General features: G+C 34.7%; 1 protein-coding gene across 5 annotated transcripts in view; it reads right to left on the reverse strand.

The window, feature by feature from the left end:
- Nucleotides 1-23,815, reverse strand: part of MYBPC1 (myosin binding protein C1) — an 82,784-nt gene that overhangs the window by 30,455 nt on the left and 28,514 nt on the right. For all 5 annotated transcript variants that reach the window (XM_081059681.1, XM_081059680.1, XM_081059682.1 and 2 more), the window contains 13 exons: nucleotides 23,500-23,610; nucleotides 22,013-22,161; nucleotides 21,555-21,672; nucleotides 19,985-20,036; nucleotides 17,881-17,937; nucleotides 12,630-12,796; nucleotides 10,307-10,439; nucleotides 8,655-8,779; nucleotides 7,598-7,703; nucleotides 6,472-6,638; nucleotides 4,809-4,971; nucleotides 3,751-3,857; nucleotides 3,272-3,405 (listed from right to left, as the gene is read on the reverse strand). In XM_081059681.1, the coding sequence (XP_080915807.1) occupies nucleotides 3,272-3,405; nucleotides 3,751-3,857; nucleotides 4,809-4,971; nucleotides 6,472-6,638; nucleotides 7,598-7,703; nucleotides 8,655-8,779; nucleotides 10,307-10,439; nucleotides 12,630-12,796; nucleotides 17,881-17,937; nucleotides 19,985-20,036; nucleotides 21,555-21,672; nucleotides 22,013-22,161; nucleotides 23,500-23,610 (1,589 nt within the window). The remainder of the gene's footprint in view (nucleotides 1-3,271; nucleotides 3,406-3,750; nucleotides 3,858-4,808; nucleotides 4,972-6,471; nucleotides 6,639-7,597; nucleotides 7,704-8,654; nucleotides 8,780-10,306; nucleotides 10,440-12,629; nucleotides 12,797-17,880; nucleotides 17,938-19,984; nucleotides 20,037-21,554; nucleotides 21,673-22,012; nucleotides 22,162-23,499; nucleotides 23,611-23,815) is intronic.

Raw genomic sequence — 23,815 nt, forward strand, 5'->3', positions numbered from 1 at the left:
GTTCTAATAGATTTTTTTGTAGGTTACAGTGGATTTTCTGCATCTATGATTGTCATCTGTAAATAAATACAGGTCTACTTTTTCTTTCCAATATGGATATCTTTTGTTTCTTTTTCTTGCCTGATTGCACTGGCTAGAACCTCCAGTATAATGTTGAAGAATGGTGAGAGTGAGCATCTTCTGTCTTTTGTTCCTGATCTTAAGGGCAAAGCATTCAACCTTTCAATATTAAATAGGATGATAGTTGTAGGATTTTCATGAATGTTTTTTATCATGTTGAGGAAATTCCTTTCACTTCCTAGTTTGCTGAGAGATATTAGAAATGGATGTTGGATTTTCTCAAATGTTTTTGTATCTATTGATATGATCATAATTTCTCCCCTAGTTTATTAATATGGTAAGTTATATTAATTGATTTTCAAATGTTAAACCAACCTTTGCATTCCTGGGATAAACTCTACCTTGTCATAATAAAACATTATTCCTTTTATATATTGTTGGATTCAATTTGCTAAATTTTGTTTAGAATTTTTTCATCTATGTTCATGAGTGATATTTTGTAGTTTTTCTCTTCTTGTAATGTCTTTTTCTGATCTTGCTGAAAAAATAATACTGGCCTTTAAGAGTGGGGGAATACTGTTCTCTCTGCTCCAATTTTATGGAAGAGTTTGTGTAGAATTGGTATTATTTCTTTCATAAACATTTGGCAGAACTCTACAATAAAGCCATCTAGACCTGAGATTTTCTTTGTGAAAAAATTTTAACTACAAAGTCCATTTCTTTCATAGATAGAAGGCTATTCAGTACTGATTTAGTGGCATTTCACAAATTCTGATTATGAAGTGCGTTCATAAAGATTTTCTAATTTCTCTTGTGATTACTTCTTTAATCCACGAGTTTAGAAAAATGTTACTTAGTTTCCAAGTATTTGGGAATTTTCCAGCTATCTCTCTGTTATTGCTTTGTAATTAATTTCATTGTGGTCAGAAAACATACCTTGCATGACTTAAATTCTTTAACATTTATTGAAAGTTTTTTATGGTCTACTTTGGTAAATTTCCCATAGGCATATTAAAATAATGTCCATTCTGCTTTGTTCAATGGAGTGTTCTATAAATGTCAATTACATCAAGATGGTTGATAATGTATTTCAAATCTTCTATGTCCTTAATGGTTGTCTTGTTCTATGAATTATTGAGAGAAGAGTATTGAAATCTCTAATTTATACACATTTCTTTTTGAAATTTTATATCTTGGTGTTTGTTTTCTACTTGTTCCATCTGTTGTTTGTACTTCTTTTTCTGCCTTTTTTTTAGATTAATTAGATATATTTTGTGACTGTATTTTATGTCCTTTGTTGGCTTATTAGATATAAATAATTTTTTTAAGTTTTAGTAGTTCCTTTAAAGTTTATATTACACATCCTTAACTTTTCACAGTCTACCTTCACATGATATTATAATACTTCATGTACAACAAAAGAAATTTACAATAGAATACTTCCATTTCACCCTTCCCAATCCTTACTTCCATTTCTCCCCTGTTGTCCTTATGTTTTCATTGTCATAAAGTTTACTTACACTTATGGTATAAACCACAAGGTGCATTGTTACTATTTTCAATTATCTTTTTAAGAGACTTAGATAATAAGAAAAAACATATATTTATCCATGTAGTTACCATTTCTGATGCTCTTTGTTCCTTTGTGAAAATGTTTTCATCTGCTATCATTTTCCTTCTAACTTACAGACTTCTTTTAGCATTCCTTGTAGTGCAAGTCTACTGGTGATGATTTCATTCAGCTTTTATGTATCTGAAAATAATTTTATTTTGCCTTCATTTCTGAAAACTATTTTTACTGAGTACACAATTCTAGATTGAAAGTTCTTTTTCTTTAAAGATGTTGCTCCACTGTATTCTTACTTGCCTTACTCCAGAGAAATCTGATGTCATCCTGGCCTTTGTTCCTGTGTATTAAATGTGACTTTTTTCTCTATCTACTTTTAAGATTTTTTTTTTCCTAATCACAGGTATAGAACAATTTGATTATAATTGGTCTTGGTGTTATTTTCTTAATGCTCCTTGTGCTTGGTTTTTGTTGAGCTTCTTGTATCTGCATTTTGTAGTTTTCGTCAAATTTAGAAAAATGTTGTCCACTATCTCTTTAAATATTTTTTTTGTCCCCCTCTTTGGGGACTCCAGTTGCACTTATATTTGACTGCCTGAAGTTGTCCCATAGTTCAGTGATATTTTTTTCCTCCAGAAAACAGAAAAGGAGGAAACACTCTCCAACACTTTGATGATGATGATGATGATGAATAAATTATTTTAGAGTAATTTAGGTTCACTGCAAAACTGAACGGAAAGTACACAGTTCTCACATAACCCCTGTCCCCATAATAGGCACAACCTCCCCCAGTACTGACATCCCCTATCAGAGCAGCACATTTATTACAAATGATGAACTTACACTGGCACACCATTATTATTCAAAGTCCATAGTTTACATTAGTGTTCACTCTTGGTGTTGTACGTTCTATGGGTTTTGACAAGTCTATAATGACATATATCCATAACTATAGTTTCATATGGAACAATTTTACTGCCTGTAAAACATTTTATATAGGAAGTCAACAGTCACACTTGAGCTGGCACAACTCTACCACTTCAACCTTATTTTTCTCTTCCTCATTTTGCACCACCCACACTGGCTTTCTTTCTATTCCTCCAACACATCAAGCTCCTTTTCTCCCCCTGTCCTTTGCACTTGCATTGACTTCACCTGGAAATATCTTTCTTTTGATCTTCTATAATGAATTCCTTATTGTCATTCAGAAAGTCTGTTGTCATTTACCACACAATCACTTGATCATAATATTAACCTATTTTTTTAAAACTTCATAGCACTTATTACTATGCAAAATAATTTTGTCCATCTATTTATTTAATATTTCATTGTCTGTTTCTCTCCCACGCCATTCCCTGACACTCATTAAAATGAAAGATGGAATCGTGTTCACTGTACATAAAAATGTGCCTGGTCACATAGTAGGTAGTCAGAAATATGAAGAGTACATGAATAATTATTATGCTTGCCTGAAAATCAGTGATCTTTCTTTATCAAAGAAATTACATCTTTGCTGTACCCCTGTACATTTATTTGCCTTCTTTCATCTGACTAATGGTGGGCACGGAGTAGGAAGGGCAGTGTGTGTGTTTGTGGGGTGTGTGTGTGTGTGTGTGTGTGTGTGTGTGTGTTTGTAGAACAAACCTTGTCTGCTCGGCTCCAAATGACTTTAGGAGGTGGTTCTCCAGTGATGGGAATCTCTAGACGAAGCTTGCTTCCTGCAATTACTGTCACTGTATTGTCAGCATCAAGACCATCTAGGTTGATTTTAGGAGGATCTGGAATATTAAACATGGCCTTTGTTATCAGACAGTCCTTTCCATGTAAATATCTGGGCTAGTTCTTGGCTAGTGCTAAACATTGGTAGTAACCAATATTTTATCTGGCCAAAGAGAATGTGAGGAGTTAATGTTGATGGTGCCTGGTACTGTGCAAAATTACTTCATTGTAAGACTTCTAAAGAATCAACAATTATGATTAGTGATTAATACCAATTATGTGTTTTTTCTTTAAACAGCATATAGTTTTGAATATGTTACAATTCCAAAAAAACGTCAAAACAAACAAACAAACAACAAAAAACCAAGAACACAACTCTGCAAAGGTTTCTTTCATCTACTCACCAATAACACGAACTTTGGCAGGCAAAGTTATAGAGTAGGCATCTGGTGTAAATACATAATCACCTTCATCCTCAATGAGAGCACTGTCTATCACTAATTTGTGGATTCTAAGGAAACAAGAAAAACATATTTCTAACACTTTGCAAAGACTTAGCTTGTATATGACCCAAACTGAGGAGACACCTGGCCTTTATCTGATTAACTTGTTTAATGCAGCCTGAAGAGAGAGAGAGAAAATAATGTGAAGGCGTAATTATTCTATATTGATCCATATTAAATATTTACTTTTGGACTACATGGAATTATCTCTACAAATATAGACTGCTTATTATGCAAGAGTCTCTTATTCTTTATCTCTTTAGCTTTAAAAAGGCTAAAAGATAACAGCTCACTAATGCCATACTTTAAGATCCAAGAAATTACCAAGAATAACCTTGAGTTTAACTTTATATGCCATACCTAAGAGCAATATTTCCTAACTTTATTGGGATCATGAACAGTGAATATCTGATGGACTTTTCTTCTTTCTGAAGAAAAGCAAATATTTTTGTACACACAGAATTTGTTTACAATGTTAGAGGAATTATGAGGGCCCCTGAAGTTCATTCATGATCTTCTCAGAATCTAGGGATCCAAGTTTAAGAACCCTTGCCTTAGATCTTTACTGGAATCTAGGATGTCATGTCCCCTCAAAAAAAAAAAAATTGAGGAAAGGTCATATGACACTTATTGGTTAAGGAGAATTAATCCAATTCAACCAGTTTCTCAACTAGAATTCAATATCATTCCTCTAACCTCCTATTTAGATGGAAAGAATCAGTCAGTGGATTTTGATTAGATGAAGCACCCTATTATAACGTGCATATTCCAGGATCACAGGTAAGACGTGATGTACAACAGAGAAATCACATGCTCTCGCTATTTGGAAGCAAAGAACTAGAGATAGATGGTCTGCCTATTACTACTTTTCAAACATCCTTGCCAAATATATACTTTAGGAAGTGGAAAAAGTGCAGATGGGGACCAGCCTTCACTTTTGGATCACCTAGCTTGCGTACCTTCCTTTGTGCACAACCTTTAGACGGTCACTCTCCTGAATTGGTAGGCCATTTTTAGTCCATTTTCCTGATATGTTTTCAGAGATTTCACACTTCAAGCAGATTTCTTTTCCAAGTTTTACAATCTGATCAGTCAGAGGTGTCAATACCTTCAGAGGCCTCACTACAGAAATAATAGATGGTTGTAAGTGCCAAACCCAATCCAGATAGGCAAAGATGGTGTCATTTCACAACGGTACAGTCAGTTTTGCTATTAACGCTTGCTTGGAAAATGAAAAATTGTTCCAATGCAATTGATATATTAGGGGACGACTGGAGCATAACACAAATTTCATATTTGATTATGCATGATTTCATTCATGAGAAAGACTAGGTGAATCCAGAAAACTATGCCCAGCTGAACTGAGCCAAGCAGGGCTGCACAAAACACACAAACATACCTCAAACATCTACCATCTACCTCAGTTCACCCATGTGATTATGAGCCAAACCAATGCACATCTGAGATTACCCTACCCATCCAACTTCAAATAACCTCTCTCCACCACTCCACAATAGTGCACAAGCTGCAAAACTTCCGACACTGCTTCCATAAACAAATTTCAGGTCTTTTTCAAGGTAAAATGCCATATTCATTGTAGTTTTTATTAACCATTTAACATTTATAAACTATGCTACTATTTTTTGTTAGGTTCTTATTGTTTTGATTTCTTTTTTAATGTGTCACTGACAAAAATTTTGAGTGTTGTGCCCATAACTCCACTTTCCCCAATAGCCATATGGTTTTTATTGCATGACTTTGTATTAGCACAGTGATTTTTAGAAATACATATGTTCCATTACAGCAGAACTAACTGTAATTGCTTTCAATGGATACAAATATTGATAAGGATATGTCTATGGTTGTAAACTTTTTTTGATATTAAAGTAAAATGGCTACCATTCCATGAAGCATAGAGAGTGTACTGAAATTACTTCTGAATTATTCTGTGATCATATGAATTGCAACTGGTCTAAGAAAGAAGAAAGAAAGCAGGATTTCTGCTTTTCCTGTATTATCAATCTTCTCATGGGATTTGCTATTTTAATTCTCATGGCTAACTGGAAAGGACTTTCTCTGCTGCTAGGAACTGACTACCAATAGTGGGCATTTGGGGAAGTACATTAATTCTCTCATGCCTCCGAAGCAGATTAGCAAGTTAGCTCTTACAATGTGCTCAATTGAGGCCCATTAATTTGAGTAACTTTTCACCCCAAATGTAGTTGCAAAGTGTTGAATGTTTATTTAATGTATAGATAGCAAGTTTACCCATGGATTAAGCAAACATTATCAAGATTTGATATAATATCTAAGTATTTATCATCTATTTATATGGTTTGGGAATAAAATATTTCTCAACCATTTGAGTAACTTGTTCAGCAGGTGATTTTAACACTTCCATCCCAATATTGGTGCTCCACTGTTAAACTGAGTAGTCGGTTCTTTTCTCAGAGACCTTGATGGGTATGACATCGACACTCAGATAGAATGGAATTTAATTTTACATATTTAAAATTGCCACAAGTAGAAATCAAATAAATTGAAACTTTCTTAAAGCTGAGTTAACAAATGCAACACCATTAGTAAGCCAATGTGGGAGCCATCCAAGGAAGTCTTACTTACAGTCAACACTAAGCTTAGCGGATGATTGTCCTCCTGTTGTCATTACAGAATATTCTGCACTATCGGCCTTGGTTGCTCCTTCTATGATCAAAGTGTGTTTTTTGCCCTCAACTTTAACTTTGTATCTTGATTTTGGACCCGGGATGATCTCCTCACCATTCTTAAACCTGGGTTAAAATAGGTTATTAAAAACAATGTTATAAAAGCCCTTCGGGAGTCGGACCTATTGGTCTTGTTTTTCCTATATCCCAGTGTCTTGCAGAGTGTCTGGCACTAATTGTTGAATTAAAGAATGTATAAATCAATCTATCAATGCATTAATATTATAACAAATGTTGTCTACAAAATTACATTAAAGGAACATAAGCCCCCTCTTTCCACTCAAGATCAATTAGATGAAGATGCTAAGAGTAGATATTACTCATGTTTTGGCTTTTGAGGTACACGGGTGAGAATAACGTTTTAATACATTTTAAAGATAGCTATGATTCTAGATTAGAATAAAAAAATCTACTTTGTACCAAATACTAAAGATTACTGTTATGTGATCTACTGTACTTCTCAACAAAGCATTTCATGTTAGGATTCTGAATCTTCCAGTCTTTAATTTTGAGGTGACTCACAGAGAACTTGAGAAAACACTTCCTATCTGACCAAAATTTTTTGCCTTTTATTTAAAAAAATAATTGGTGATTCTTAGTCTAAAATATTTTTCTGAGGAACTCACAATCAAGTGACTAGGAATAAAATGAAAAACAAGGTACATTTTTTCAGGTAAGTTGCTAGTATGACACAGTAGAAGCAGCATGGTAGAGAGGTAAAGAGCATCCATGGGTTTTGGATTTAAACAGACTTAGGCAAACTTAAGCCATCCATTTATTAGTAAGTACCCACTTCCCTACATCCTTACCAATATAGATTTCTGGATCTTTTTTCAGTTTCATAGATGGAAAAAAAGAAAAACAAAAAAACCCCATCAGTGTAGTTTTAGTTACCATTTCTACTAATACAAATGAGATTGAGATTCTTTTCATATCCGTAAAAGCAATTTCCTATTCTCCAAACTATGAAGGTACTTTTTTTGTGTGTCTATTAAAAATGAACAGACCTCAGGAAAGCTATTTACCATTTTACATTGGCGTCATCTTCAGATACCTCACATTCTAATTCCACTTTCTCCCCACAGTAAGCATTTGTATCTTCCAATAGTTTGGTCACCATAATTGGAGGCTCTAGTGTGAAAAAAGAGAGAATCAGAATCATTAAATATCCAAAAACCACTTATGACCCTGTATCTGTTCACAGACGAAAAATCAATAGTAAGAACCATACCACTGAATTATAGTTAGATGGTGGTAGAGAGTAGGTGAGGTTTTGTGGGGTTTTGGGTGGTTTTTGTTGTTGTTTTTTTTTTTTTTTTTACTTTTCTTGGCAAAATGTATAGCTGGCAATCCTGGGTAAGTTTCCACAATTTTCTCATAACTCTGAAGAGAGTTAAACAGATATATTATTGTTCTAGAGAGCAGAAAAACATCCCTTTGGCAAATAAAATATCAGGTGGTAGACATTTCTGATGAAGGAGAACTATAATACTAAAATTCTTTGATTTGGTTCTAGATGGATGATAGAGATTGCAGGGTTGTCTCAATCAGAGGGCCTCACAAAGAAAAGAAGTTATCCCTGACTTCACAGGCACCCTCTAGCTCTTTTCACAATGTCTTAGTAAATACTGGTCTTCAGAGCTCTCAGTGCCAAGCACTGATGCCCTTTTACTTATGAAGCTGGTTTCAAGACAGATCTGTTTGTGATCAGCTGAGTGTGTGAAATGACGATTATCCTGTAGACTCTGTTGCGTTTCAGAAGCTATAACCAGAATAATTATATTGCAAAATACTCCTTGCTTGAGTCAAAACCTCCAGGCATTTTTACCCAGCAGTTTTTTTGTCCTCCCCTTGGCTTTTTATCAACAAACCTGAAGATTAATTAGGATACACAGTAATTGCCAGTGTAGAGAAGCTTCAATGCAGAGCCAATCTAACACCTAAATGAAACCATGTCTAGAGGTGCTACCAGCTCTGTTCTGGAGCTCAAGAGCTCACCTCATCACTTTCATTTTGATTATTTGCCCTGGGATAAGGAAAGCCATCAGCTCTTGATGACTCCAGTAAGACATTTCACTTTACCTCTCACAAAGAGCTCAGTGGAACATTTTTCATCACCAGCTGTTACATAATACTCCGAGTCATCTGTTAGCGAACAGTTATTGATAAACATGATTCTTTCACATCCTTTATGTTCAAAGATGTATCTATTTTAAATAGGAGGAAGATAAATAGAGTCCATGAACTTCATTTTATTCTTTTTTTTATTGTCAACAAATTTGGCTTATAATTTGATAATGCTTAAAAGATAGGGATATAATTTTGATCTGCCATTTATGCAGCATATCTTAAATAGTTTAATAAACATCAAACATGAAACCATTTATCTTTATAATATATAATGTAATATATATGCACATTTATATTTAATATATTATTTCTGTTATTTTCTTTTAGACAAGGTTTTTTTTTATTCAAGTATAAACAGTACTTGCATATTTTCTATTTAATTTTTTTAATCCATTGTTGAAAAATAGGGTTGGTTGAGATTGTCAAAGAGATTGTTAACTCTAAATTTTAAAAAATGACCAATTCATCTCCTTTGTGGAGGGACAGAGACTTGATCTTATTCATTAATTCCAATCCTTCCCTCGCCCAATGACACAGATTTTAGGGGGTGAATAAATAATTACACAATATAAGCAATAATATGAATTTAATCACTAAGATAGACAGTAATAGTATAGAATGTGATATTCTCTTAAATAAGCTTAAGAATGAGTGTCATCATATCCCAGTTACCATCTACCAAGAAAAATACTTGGGTATTTGGAAACACAGCACTAAAAGCCAAGAAGATTGCAAAACTTAATTATCTGTGATCTGGATTATGGATCACAGGGCATTATAATAAACTAAAGAAAAAGATTTCATTTGGAAAATTTGCAAATTGAAGACTTTAAGAACGAAACACTAGACATTTGCTAGATAAAGATAACCAAGTAAAATTATGTTTTTGGTAAATTCAGGCCTCCTTCAAGAGATTTTTACCAGATACAAACATCACAAAGTCACTCTGTAGACATGACCACTTTAAGAAATGGGAAGCCACCTAATTGTACTACAGAAGTGACAGATTTTCAGGATTAAAGTCTTTTATAAATGGGCATGTTGCCTCCTGTTAACTTTTTAAAAATATATATTAGAGTTGAAAATCTCTCAGGCTGAGAAGGATCTCTGTAAAGCAGTTTCATAATAGATACCATGAGACATCAGGGATTAGTTTGTCTCCTTCATTGGGGAGAGGCCAAGAAATAATAAAACACAGGCTTTAGATGCTACTCTGGAAAAACTAAAGTTATCTAATTATAAGGTGTGATTCCCAGTTGGTATTATCAAATATGTATTTCAAACTTTTTCAAAAAAAATTTTTTTTAATTGGGAGAAGTTGGGCAATGCTCTTAAATAATCACATATAACCTATAGTGACACAAAACCATAATTGGGAATCACCTGAAATAGTTCGTGTAGAATTAAAACATTAAACAAGTTTTAATTTACATAGCGCTATAATTTTAATGGTTCTAAAATACATGGAAAGTTTTTACTCGCCCTCCATATGAATTTGTATTATAAAGTTTTAACTAAAAAGCACTTTTATTCATAGAAAATTAAGTCAAACTACTGTTTGATTTATGTAGTTATCAATTGATTATTTGCAAAGCCCCACTTACTTTGTGCTGGGTCGAATTTCTTGACCATTTTTATACCATTTCACCTCCAACTTTGGATCTGCCAATTCCACAACGAACCTAACCTTGCCTCCTTTATCAATCTGATATGCAGGATCAAGAATTTTTGCAAAAGCTAGTAGAGAGAAGAAGCAAAACTATGTTAATATGTGCATATATATGCTATAAATTTAAATAGTCAATATATGTACAAGAATCTAAAACAAAATGAAAAATTGAGACTTGGAAAAAAAATTGGAACCTTCCAAATTATCACTTATATTTTAAAATTCTGTTGATTTATGTACAATAAGATGGTTATAATTTTTAAAGAGAATCCACATGTTTTTGGAAGAAACAAGAGAAAATAATTACTGGAAGGCTTTACAAATGATTGTCCTAACCCTTAAGGGAATGGTATGATATAAAGCATCCAAATGAAATTGAACTTGAAATTGAACTAGCATGATTACTGTCAGGATCACTGGTAGTGCTTTTGTATAATACTTCTTTGCCACAGATAGTTTTTCGTCATGGAATTTGTGAGATAAATTCAACAACTCATAAGATTAAATCGAATGCCTTTGACTAACTGAAATAGTAAGTTTATCAGAGTTTTTGTACTGTGGATATTTGCCCAAATAGTGGCATGTTTAAAACACCCTTCCATGTATAATTGGGAACTCAGTACTTTAAAACATTTTAAATAACACAGAACATAATGCTTGCTGGTGTTTTTGTTTTTTTTTTTAAATACTGTCTTTGAAAAGTCCTAAACAGAGGTAAACTTCTTTTTTAAATTTCATAATTTTTCAGATTTCAAAGATAATAATTCTCATTTAGACAGTTTGGAAAATACCCTTAAGTGTGAAATAACTGGTGAAGTTGTCATGCTTGCATTTTGAAGATGTCATGCCAGCCTTTTTACACTGTTGCTTAAACAAGCTCACTTTGTCAAATTTTAACATGATAGAAGAAATGATAGCTTTACAAAAAAGTTATTTATCACATACCTCAAGGCATCAATTCAGAGCTAAGTGATAAGAATAAGGAAGTTCAGTGTGGGGGGACAGAGATGCCATCTGGTTCCACACCTCTCAGGAATAAAAAAGTTCAGATAGTGGCCATGGCTGAGTTATGTAAACAAAACACTTCTGTATTTCTCTGGGGCCGTTTCTCTACCAGTTTACAGTGAGGTTTAGAATAAAGGGCAGATTTTTTTTTTGAATTTTTTTAATGGTTTTTATTGGGGAACAGTGTATTTTTCCAGGACCCATCAGCTCCATGTCAAGTTGTTGTTTTCATTCTAGTTGTGGAGGGCGCAACTAACTGGTCCATGTGGGAATCGAACCTGTGACCGTGCTGTTATGAGTAATGCACTCTAACCACTGAGTCAACCGGCCACCCCAAGATTTTTTTTTAATAATAATCCTTTTTCATACACACCTAGTAGTCATGAAATAAAAAATTGATCATTTTAACTTCATTAAAATAAAAAAATTTTCTTTGTGGTGGAAATTACCTATATCTGTCAAGATAGGCCAGCTACACTGCAGCAAGAAGAAAGTAAAGGGCAGATTTTTAAAAAGAGGTGATGATATTCTTTAAATTCTATTTGAACATTAACAAGCAATAATAGGTTTGATATGTTAACTGGATGTGTCACAAAACCAGTAACTGAGAATGACCAAGTAAATAGGAAACTTGGAAGAGTTAATGATCAATGTAAAATGTGTTTTTTAATTTTAAATTTCAACATCTCAAAGTGCTTTTTTTCTTTTTAAAGGTAATTAAAACAACAAACTGCACCTACTTTAGATCTTTAGGGAGCAGCATAACTATTTTACAAAACACTTGGATAATCTTATTAAGTGTGAGACGTGAATTCCTCTCGCCCCATCAAATGGGTATAAAGATAGGATGGTAAAACAAGAAGACATTGCATCTACTCTGCTTAAATAAGAATAAAGAATTTGAGAGTGAGGAAGATATGGAGGCTGGAGAAAGGCCGCTGAGAAATTCCCAGTGACAGTGGGAATATTTAAGATTTCCTTATATACCGTATTTGGCATTACTTTAACGTGATTCTTCTGTTATCTTAAACCCTCTGACACTACTTACCTGCATGGCCAGTGCTGTGTGAGGAAGTGAACTACTCCACCTGGAGCCAAAGGTAGCTAAGAGAAGCATAACCCCTGCAAATCCTACCCCATCCAGTCCCACCCCAAACCCAGGGGTAAAGAGGATCACCCGCTGGGGTTCACGGTCACGTCTTTCGCGGGCACAGGACGCGGCCCACATGGCCACGCTTCCCGGGCGGCCTCACCTGCGCTCTTCTTCTCCACCCTGCGCATGCGCTTGAGCCGCTTGAGCATGCCGCGCAGGTCGGTGATGCCGTACTGAAAGGCGATCTTCTCGTACTCGTTGGGGTTCGCATTTTTCAGCAATTCCCACACGTCTATCTCGGGTTCTTCCTCGTGCTGCTTCACCTCCCTAACCGGGGAGAACCATTGCCTACTTTAGTAGCTGCTCACTGGCTCTTAAACACAAGGAAGGTCGCAATATGGTATGGATTTTCTGTTTAGTGCCTGAGTACTTAAACTGGGAAGAAAGCCTACTTGCTTTTCCTGAAGTCTCAGGAGAAACTTCCAGGTAGTTAAAGATCAGATATGTGTGCAGTTATATTAACACTCTTGTTTTCCTAGAGAAAAACACAATATTAGGCAGAGAGGAGGATATCAGGAAATATCTTGAAGATATTTTTACTTTTTATTAACTTGAAAGTCTAGAAGGTGAGATTTTCAGGAACTTAAGATCAATTTTCATCTAGGATATGGGTATTGAAATAGTTTTGAAAAGTAGATTAAGAACTAGAAATTTTAAATATTGGTCTATGAAAGAAAAATTCTCTCTACCTTCATTGGTGTACATATGCTAGCTGTCTGTATCTGGAGAGAGTATAAGTACAGTACTCCAAACCTTTGGATTTTGCAAATAGCATTTCTCTTACCATGTGTACATTAACCATTTTTTGCTGTTTTTTCATCCAAAAAATATTTGAAACTGCCACTCAGGGCCTTTTGTTTATTTTTCATATGATTTTTGTGGATACAAATGCTTTTTAAAAGATTTTTTTTTCTAAATTGTCAAAGGAAAAAGAGAATGAGGTCAAAATTTTTTTTCATATTTCATTTTAAAGTACTGTCTTGAACTTTTTGGGAAGAAGGCTGGATGTCAATCATAAAGATATAAATGTTAAACTTTAAAGCAAATGGTTAAGTGTTCCATGAACAAGGGGAAAGTAACTTCTTAGTGTAATTATCAAAATTCTGACTCCAAATTTCAATCACTGACAAAAGAACATACAGGACATAGAAAGAACATATGTAACTAAAAAAAGTAAGAGTTAAAGTACACTTGTATGCCCTTATTTTAAAACCAAAAATGAAACAAAACTCAGGAATAAACACTCTTTAGGGAAAGAAACTTAGTGTAAACGCAAAATATAATTTAAATTGATTTCCTTACTGGCTAAATAGTCCTGAGTTTGTTTAAGCTTAATTGACCTTTTATCAGGTTAATTTGGAAATGTTATTGTGACTACTTACTGTGAATAATGCTGGTTTGAATATGACTTTACAGCAAAACTGGTCAACACATCTTAAACATCAGTGTGAAAACAGATTCATGCTATCATGTTAGCAAATGATGGATTACATATGTTTGCATTGTCACATGAGTTATACCTGTTTCAGAGTTTCTAATGAGGAAATACTGGCTTGCAATCATGGGGAAAAGGAGGAGAATATAAATATTAGCACAGAGTTTAGGGTGCAGTTAGGCAAGGATGACTTCTGAATATCTAATTTCCATTGTCACGTAAGTCTTTTTGCCCAGTGGGGAGGTTGCTGAGGCTAATCTGGAATGTGGAAGGAAGTGAGAGGTCATTGGTCCATCAGTAACCTTTGTGGAAAGGACTAGGCGACACCATTAGGAAAATGTGCCTCTTAAAAACTCAAGACACAAGTATTATCTTCCTCTCACTGAAATAACAACGCCCTGTATTAACATGGTGAAATTGAAATGCTTAAGAAAATTGTCCTGAAGTTGGAATATTGGTAATAATTTGCCAGATCTACCAAAGCTACTGCCCGAAGGCAGTCGAAATTTCAAATACATCTTTTAAATGTTTTATAGGCAGTCTTGGAGGATTGCAATTAAAATGTGTATGTATGTACATATGTATATATTCTCTGAGGGTGTTTCCTCAATCCACTTTATTAGTGCTCTATTTTTGTCACATTCCAGTCTCAATATAGTCCCCAATCTAAAATTATGCCGTACTACATACACATTGTGTTAAATTTGTATTTTAGCCGAGCACAATTATACACATACACATTTCAAGTATCCTTCTGACACTGGTGAAAGGTATAAAACTAAATTAAAATAGCTAAAATGATATAAAAGTCAAGCACTGAGGCATACCTAGATCCATGAGGTAAAGATTTATGTGATGGAAACCAGTCATAAAAATCACCATTTTCGGTAATTTCTCAGGTTTTGTTGCTAGATTCATAAAACCAATCATCTTCACCATTTTTTTTCCATTAAAACACCAAAATATACTCCACTCTACCATATTCTTAATTTTATCAAATTTTATGTGTGAACACTGAAGACCTCTTGCGTATTCCTTCTTCCTTTTCGCTCCATCACTTAATTGAATCAGAAATTGCAAGACTGAAGTATTCCTCATTTTGTATTGGAATGTGAGGTCCAATATGCCATAGACTCCCACCTATGGCATTTCCTTAATTCATTCAGAACCATGATGGCTGCAGATGGCCCTATCTGCTTGGCTACATTAATTTAGAGTAGGGAGAAAATTCTATAGGTATTCCCGATCCTCTTCCAAGCACTGGGATTGACCTAGATAACCTTCACAGTTCTTTCATCTACATCAAAATTTTTACAACTTGATGATCCTAGTGAAGTACAAAGCAGTTATAGAAATTTTATGTAGAATAAAACTTGCAAGTTTTTATATAGGTCAAATCCCTTAACAAGATGATGCCCAAAAGATTTACTCGGATTTAGCTAACGTCTCTTTGAAATATGCTGGCTTTTTTCAGGGCAAGGAGATCTTTTGTTGTATTGTTGATCGTAATGATACTTATTCAGATAGGGATTTTGCCACACTCTCTTGAAGGAGTAGAAATGGTAACCATGTGTCATTACCACAATGAAAACATATGCAATTCTCAAATTAGTACGAAAACACAACTTCTAAAGTTATATTGTGGATTAGTATAGTATATTAAATGAATATAGGCTTATGTTAATAATCTAATTATGAGTACAAATCATAATTAAGGGATATACGTAAAGAAAATGAGAACTGGAGACATGTTCTCTCCCCATGTTTTCTAGTAATTATTTTCTTTAGTCATTTTCACCATTAATTAGATGATATCTTTTATTCTGCAAACTACTGGTAGAACTAGTCTGTTCTTTTTTCCGTTTTCCTTTTCAATCGGAGCATGACATTTAATAATATACTGTATCACATTTTGATCGGTTGATTGATTAGTGTGTGTGTATTTTGTCTCTTTATGAATATAAGCTCTTCAAGGGAAAATGTCACAATTTTCGTGGAAGTGAATATTTATTTGACATCTACTATGAGCCAAGCCTTTTACATTTATTTAATTCCCATAATAATTCTATTAAGTAGTTTTCATTCTCTGCATTTACAGATGTGGAAACCAAGTCTCAGAGAGGACATATAACTTGATCAAAGTCATGTAATTAGTAAATGATAGAGTTGAGACTTGAATTCATATTTTTACCACTACTTTTCCATCCCACAAATATGTATTCATCCCTTTCTGTGTGCCAGGCACTGGAAGGCACTGGTTTTCCTCCCGTCACCTGTAACATTATATTCTACATAACGAAAATATTTGGTATTTTCCTGGTTGAGTAAGTAATTGCAGGGAAAAACAAAAAAAAACTTCTCTTGTCTTCATGAAGTGTCAATTTATGTTATGAACTGAAGCATCTACTTCTGAGGCCAATTCAGAGTGGTATTTCTCATATGGAGTCACAGGAAGTGAGCTGACTTAGAAAAGGGAAACTTGGATTTAGGTCCCTGACTTGCCTCTAACTAGGCTGTGTGACTTGGGGTAAGTTACTCAACATTTCTATTCCCTGGTTTCTCACCTATAGAATGAGGAAGAGTGAATAAGGTCACTTCAAATACTATTGCTTTAAATAAATTTGGGGAGTTAACAAATATTATTGAGGCTAATGTTTATTTGAAGTATCCAAAGGATGAAAGATGTATTTGATACTGCCAAGGTCTATTGATTGGCTAATATCCATTGGTAATTAATAAATTGCACTTGTTAACAATTCTGTTCTCAACCTAAATGTTTAGAGTTTGGGTAAATTTTTCATCCATTAGAACTTAAATAAAGTCATCCAACTAACTTGAGTATAACCACAAACTCAGTTATTACTATTTGTGATTTGTTGTGAAGCATAGTTTTACTATCTTCCTTTAAAAACCAGAGCAAGCCTAGATAACCATAAATGAAAACTGATATCAATAGTATATATCATTAATTTAGAATTATAATTTTACTGTTTATTTACAATCGTGCTAGATAAACACAATCCAAGCAAAAATCAATTTCTTTTTGTTGTTTCTGCATTAAATATCTAGGTATGTATAACTTTATATATAATATCATATGTGATATGATTATATATATGCAAATATATGGACAGAAATCCCATAAAACGATTACGTGCTAAATATCCATATGGAATTACAGAAATTTTATTGCAAGAGAGAACAATATTAAGGGAGTGTGAGTGATAATACTAAATATTTACTTCCATTTTACTATCATATTTTATCTCTTCTAAAATGCACATTTTAAACACCTCTGAAAGAAAGATGTACCTTGTAATCAATACTGTATCGTAATAAACTATTTGGAGCAATTTTATTGCTTAGTGATTTAGAAAATACAGGTATATCTTAAAATGAATGGTGTCTTAGATTTGATGAAATACAGTAAATCATAAATGTTATATTAAACTAGGCCTGCCTTTAAATATATATACCTGCAGAGACATCTAACAAAATTGTGAAATTGATTTTTCGGTCCAATATCAAAGGCAGGAAAATGGAGACTTTATTTATTCAGTTATCACAGGGAATTATGATTGAAATGAGAGAACTCATGAGAGAAATCAGAGGTTTCTAGGTATTTAAGTGTTCTGTCTCAGTTTTCAATCTCTTCATCCCCAACTAAGAAAATATGCGAAGACTCATAAAACGTTCAAAAAGAAAATTTTAAAGCATCAGCTAAAATCTTAAACAGATTAGTATGCGGTTGTTTGTCTGTCTCTTTCTTAGTTGACTCTGTTATATTCTATAAGCAAAACACATTTTAAGAAATGAGAAATTCTTTGAAACACATCTAGTTTAAACTTGACTTCTCTGAGTGGGCATCTAAAAGATTTCCAGGCCACAGCGCCTCACTCCATCACTTGGTTCTCACCTACGTTTCAGGAGACCACTAAAGTCAAGTTCCCCTGCATCCTCTTGACCTTCTCCACTGTCATTAACAAAAGAAAAGCAAATCTGCGTTTAATGCTGAGACACATACACAAGATTCCCCCAAACACTCTACATATAACGTATATGCAATTTTGTATCAGCACACAAGTCATGGGACTAATTCAACACAAACTATTTCTTTTCACACAAGTGACATTTAAAATTTTTGGAATATGTACTTGGGGAAAAGAAAACACGAGGAGCTTGTGTCACTCTACGACTTCAGAAGACACGTTTTTGTAGATTGCATATATAAAACGACTTGGATTTGTGTTAAAACGGAGTAACACAAATGCACGTAAGCCAAACAACACAAAGTACTTTGTTTTTGCAAGTAAGGGGGCCTCTAGAAACATACCTGTGTGAAAAGCAAAGGACTTTTGCTGATCTCTGTTAGTCATGTCTAACAGAGATTGGCTTGGAGGGTGAAGTGTACCAGTGTCAAATATATAAGCACAAGCTTATATTCAAAGGTAACCTCTTTGGGTCCACCAATAGATGAATTGGATAATGTGATACCAACATAACATAAAAATGGAGCTAGCGTAGAGCTTTTTAAAAGATGCATTCCTTTCTGTTTCAAAGGGAAATCATTACAAATGTTTCACTTTCTTGCTAATAATTATACCTTGTAAAACAGATTCTTCGAAAATTTGTCTTTGAATTGTGGATGAGCCCTTTATTAGGAAAATTTGAAGGCTTCCCTCTAGAGAAATGCATCTTAAATTAGGCATGCAGCCATCTTTGTGATTTCTTAAATAGAAGCTATGGAGCTGACACTTAAATGACACTGCATATTTACTTACATGTTTAATGTTTTAATGAAGATTTTGTTTCCTGCTCTTTACAAATGTTAATTAAGTTTCTAAGGAAAGAGTCTGCGGGTTCAAAAACAGTGTGTATAAAATGTAAGTCATACGAACTGAACTCAAATAATGTGTTTTCAAAATTTCTTTAATAGCAGGTATTTGGAGAAGATCTTTTGAAGTAAACACATTTCTAGATTATGTTTCCCTCTCCTAAAATACACTGTACACGGTATGAACACAGTTTCAGATCTCTCTGTTTGCTGAACATGGGGTGAAGGCTAGGTGAAAGGAAACTACTAGGATTTGAATGTTATGACTTAAAAAAAATACCGATTGATTGATCAGATAATATTAAATATATTTTTCAAGTAAATAAATATTTTCGTTTATTCATAATTTAGGAGGGAAATGATGCCTTCTACTAACTGACTAAATCATCGTTTTATAATAGTTTGGGATGATTTTCCTTATTCAACAAAACTATATGGATTTAGTCGTAGGAAAAACAAAATATTTGCTCTCATTAAGGAATTTATATTATGGAAGAATTAAGTACAGAGAGTAAAATAATGACAGGAAGAAGCTAGTTCCATTTCTCATAGACTAGAAAAATGTTTTCATTTTTTTTCCTTGACCTGATTTTTCAGCCTTGGCAGTTGCAAAACAAATCAAGTAGGTATCAGTATTTGCCTTTCTATAGTGGTTTTTATTCCAGTTTCAGTAGTCTTTCATTTAGGATAATTCAATACTTAAATAATGTTAACTTCAGTAGCTACTTAATTGTGGCTTTTTGAGCTCATGGCTTAATAGCTTCATTAAGTGTTTTCAAAATGAAAAGCAATATAAGCTTTCTGACATTACTTAACTGATGCTATATAAAGTGTGTATCTTTATATTTATCTTTTTTGGCCATTTAGTGGGAAATAATGCAATTAAGGAAGAAGCCACATATGAATAGATTGAAAGTCTGTCTTTATAAGGCAACTGTGAAACCTGCAAAAATGGAAGCTTCACTATAACAAGAATATTCTTAAGAATAATCAGTACATACTTGATTTGGCCTTAAACCCATGGCTTTTCTAGAACAGTAACTTTTGAATATGTGGTATGTTTAACTACAGTGAAAAGCGTTGTTTGTGTTTGGAATATAGAGGATGAAGGAAGGGAAAGTGTGCTTTGAAAATCTTCCAATTTCATGTTATACAAAAGCTACCTAAAATACCCCTTTCAAGTTACCTTCTCTTGAAAGCAGATCTGATGTCAATGTTTGGAGTAGTCCCGGTAGATTCTTTAAAAGGAAAGAAAACAATAAAATAAATACGATTAAGAAGGCAGTTTTGGGTTCAGTTCTTTTCCAGGCTGTGGGGATTTCTGAGATGCAAGGAAGGCCAAGTGAGGTGCGGATGGCTGCCCTGGAGGCCTGAGCTGCTGAGAGACCGTAACCTACCCTCCTTACACAGAATCAATGAAAGGATTTTAGGAGTTACCTTAGTCCATTGTCATTCCACCTGCCTGCCCATTAGCATCACCTGAGGAACTTCAAAAATACCAGCTTCTCGATCTCCCTGCTAGAGATTTTGATTCACCAGAGCAGAGATGGGCACCCAGAAATCAATATTCTTAAAAATCCCTTCAAGGGATGCTCAGAGATGCCCGGCCAGGTTGAAGCAGCACTGCTCAGGACCACATTCCCACTTAATAAAGAAATCTCGATAGTACCTCCACCCATGATCACACAGCTTCTGCTTCACATCTGTCAGAAAGAGAATCTTACAACCTTCTGTTGTTGTCTACAGAGCTTTAGCAAAAGAGCTCAATCTAATGTTAACACAAAATTCACCTTCTCATAATTTCCACCTTTTGATTCTAATCTGCCTAAACACTTCTCAAGTACATGGAAAATGACCTTAGCCTTCTTCTGTGTGAAAGCCCTTCCCTGTTCACAGTGAGTCACATATATTTGATCTCCTTCACCCACAGATTCAAGCTGAATAGGGCATGGTTTCTGAATTCTCCATCCTCCTGGTTGGTTACCCTCCTCCAGAAGGGATCCCGGTGGAGGTATGGTGCCCACGGCCAAAGCATTATTCCAAATGTGGAACAAGAAGCATACTGCAGAGAGGAATATCATTTCCTAAACCTAGAGTCTCTATCACTTGTAACGGCCCAGTTTTAAATTACATCAGCTTTGTCTCTTGTGGCCACATCACACTGGATTCCTCTTAAGTGTATGATTTTTGCTGCCACATTAACTTTCCCTGTGTATATTTATAGAAGCGTTCCCCTCCCTCTCCAATCTCCATGTACAACTTTACATTTATCCCTACTAAATTCCCTCCAAGCAGTACACAGAGCATATGGATAGAGAATTTCCATATCTGGCGTTAGTCCTTATAAGAAAAATCCTCCTTCCCACCTGGGTATCCTGACATCCTCGTACCATATTAGCTTATCTCCAAACCTGAGTGGGAATAAGTGGACCCAGAGAAACAGGTACATTCAGTAGCAGCAAAAAATTGGCATCAGCCTTTATCTGGGAGATGGAAGGAATAGATAACATGGACAAGAGATACTTGGCAATAAAATCCCCAAATTCCTTTTATAAATTGTCTCATAACAACTTAATTCAGCAGGCTTGCTGAAACTACCACAATCAGAAACACACACCGTTTTAAAGGAAACTTTATTTTCACAATCTCATGGTATTAAATGACCTTCCTCTCCTCCATCTCCTTATACCCCATTTAAAAAAAAAAAAAAAAAAAAAAAAGATGCCACGTTTATCCAGATGAGAAAGCTCTCTTACCGTGTACTTCAAGATCAAACGAACAGCTGTCAAACTTATCCTTATAGGTGACCTCACATCTGTAGTTTCCTGCATAGTTCTCTTTGGCCTTGATGATCTGCATCTCGAATGTGTACACCTGCAATGAAATGCATCGGGACACCTTTCAGCCCTACCTTGCCAACAGAAAGATACCATCGCATTTTAGTTATTTTCCAAATTCCTCAGCATTGTCTTAAAGACCTGTCTGTATCTGGGATTCCAGTAGTATGTTTTTAATAGGGGAGAGATCAAAGTGCCCCAGAGCCCCTGGGCACAACAGGGCAACCACACTAGATTGTAGACGCTAGGAATGGTAGGTAACTCCAAGAGAATTTTCTGGAACTGAAATCTCTCAAAGCTGAACCTGAAAATGACCTTCTACCCACACAAAAAAGACGAGCAAACTAAGCTCCTGTGCCAGGAGTTCAGGGCCATACCCGACTTTGCCTTTCAAAGGTTTCCTTCAGCTGGAGGTGCTTTCCTGCCTTGCTAGCCAGGTCCATCCATTTCCCTTTGAACCATTTGACGCTGGGTTTTCTAAGAAGATCTTCAGCCTTGACTTTGGCAATAAAGCTGATATTGTCACCTAGAAAAAGCACAAGTGATTCAGACTGTTTTAAAAAACTCATTTGTTTTGCTCTAAACTGAAAGGAGTTACACAGACTGCACTGCATATACTATGATGGGACTGGTGACCCTGGAATTGTGCATGAAATGGTCCTGATTTTTTTTTTTTTTAATGAATAGGGAAGGTTTTAGTATACTCCAGCTTGTGTTTATGGAGCAAAAAAGGAGCTATGGGTTAATCGGTAGAAATAATTTTTGTTTACTTTTATATTATATGAAATAAAAATGAGGAAGAAACCCCACAAATTATATATATATATATATATATATATATATATATATATATATATATATATAACATAAATTCTTTCAAATTTTTTTATTAGATAAGTGATGGGAAGTCTGGAATTATAAGATTATGACTAAATGAAACTGATCCTTTTGAAATAAACCTGTCAATCTATTTGAATTGACTGATTCGTGATTAGATCCTAAGGACATCACAACTCTAGCCCGGTAGCCATCCCAACACTTTGATGTCTTCCCGAAACACGGGGTGAGCAAACATTTCCATTCACATGCAGGGCACTTCTACATTCTAGACCTGAAAGAATATAGTCAGCCATGTGCTTATGTGCATACTATTTGGTAAAGTGTCAAAGGCTAGTGCTGATGTCAATATATTTCTTATAAAAATTTATTTGTTTAAAATTCCTGGACACCCAAGGTGTTCTTTAACTCACCATGCTGTTTATTTCTTTCACAGCACTTGGCTTTTGTGATTATCTCTTTAATTTCTTGCTGTGTACTCCTCTCATTAAAACGGTTAAGTTCTGAGCGCTTCCATGGAATACTCAGTGTTCAGAATAGTGTTTGAATAGGAGGTGTGTGATCAGTATTTTTGAATGCATGTTCCCAAAGTTGAACCATCTGCTGGACTAGCTTCTTTGAGATACTACACATTATGATCCAATGTGTGTGCAGATTTGTAATTGTCTTATGGGATGAGGTGTAGTGTAATAACAGCAAACAATGGCTCAGGGCTTTAAGACATGCCAGGCACTGTTCAAATTCCTTCACAGGTAGTGAGTGTTATCTCTGTTTGACAGACGAGAAAACTTATCTGAACCCAAATCCAGGTTGCCAGAGGCTGAGGGGAAGAAAAATGAGGAGTAATTGTTTAATACATGGTTTCTGTTTGGGGTGACGAAAATGTTTTAGAACTAGACAGGTAGAGGCTGCAAAACACTGAGTGTGCTAATAGCCACTGGTTGTTCATTTTAAAATAGTTAATTTTATGTTATGTGAATCTCACCAGCATTTTTTTAAAAAGCAGGTTTTAACACTTGGCACTCACCAACTTTCACTGTTCCTGTTTGAGGCTTTTCCACGAACAGGGTGGATAGCTGAGAATTGGCATTCTGCTTCTCATGTTCTTCTGTGGCAGGTGATTCCCCAAGAGACCATTCTAATGAGCAGAAAGGAGGAAAAGGATCATTTCAGGGCTCAATTCTTCATAGGCAGACTTACCTGGATTTGTCATTTTCATCAATGCTGAAGCTTTTCTTTGTCTAATAAACGTTACATCATTCTTTCCATCTCCCCTGCAGCCATCAGTAGAGAATGACAGATTCCCATTCTTACAGAAATCTCTTCCATAATGGGATAAAGAA

Source organism: Rhinolophus hipposideros (genome assembly GCF_964194185.1).
Source record: "Rhinolophus hipposideros genome assembly, chromosome: 9".
Taxonomy (NCBI): Eukaryota; Metazoa; Chordata; class Mammalia; order Chiroptera; family Rhinolophidae; genus Rhinolophus; species Rhinolophus hipposideros.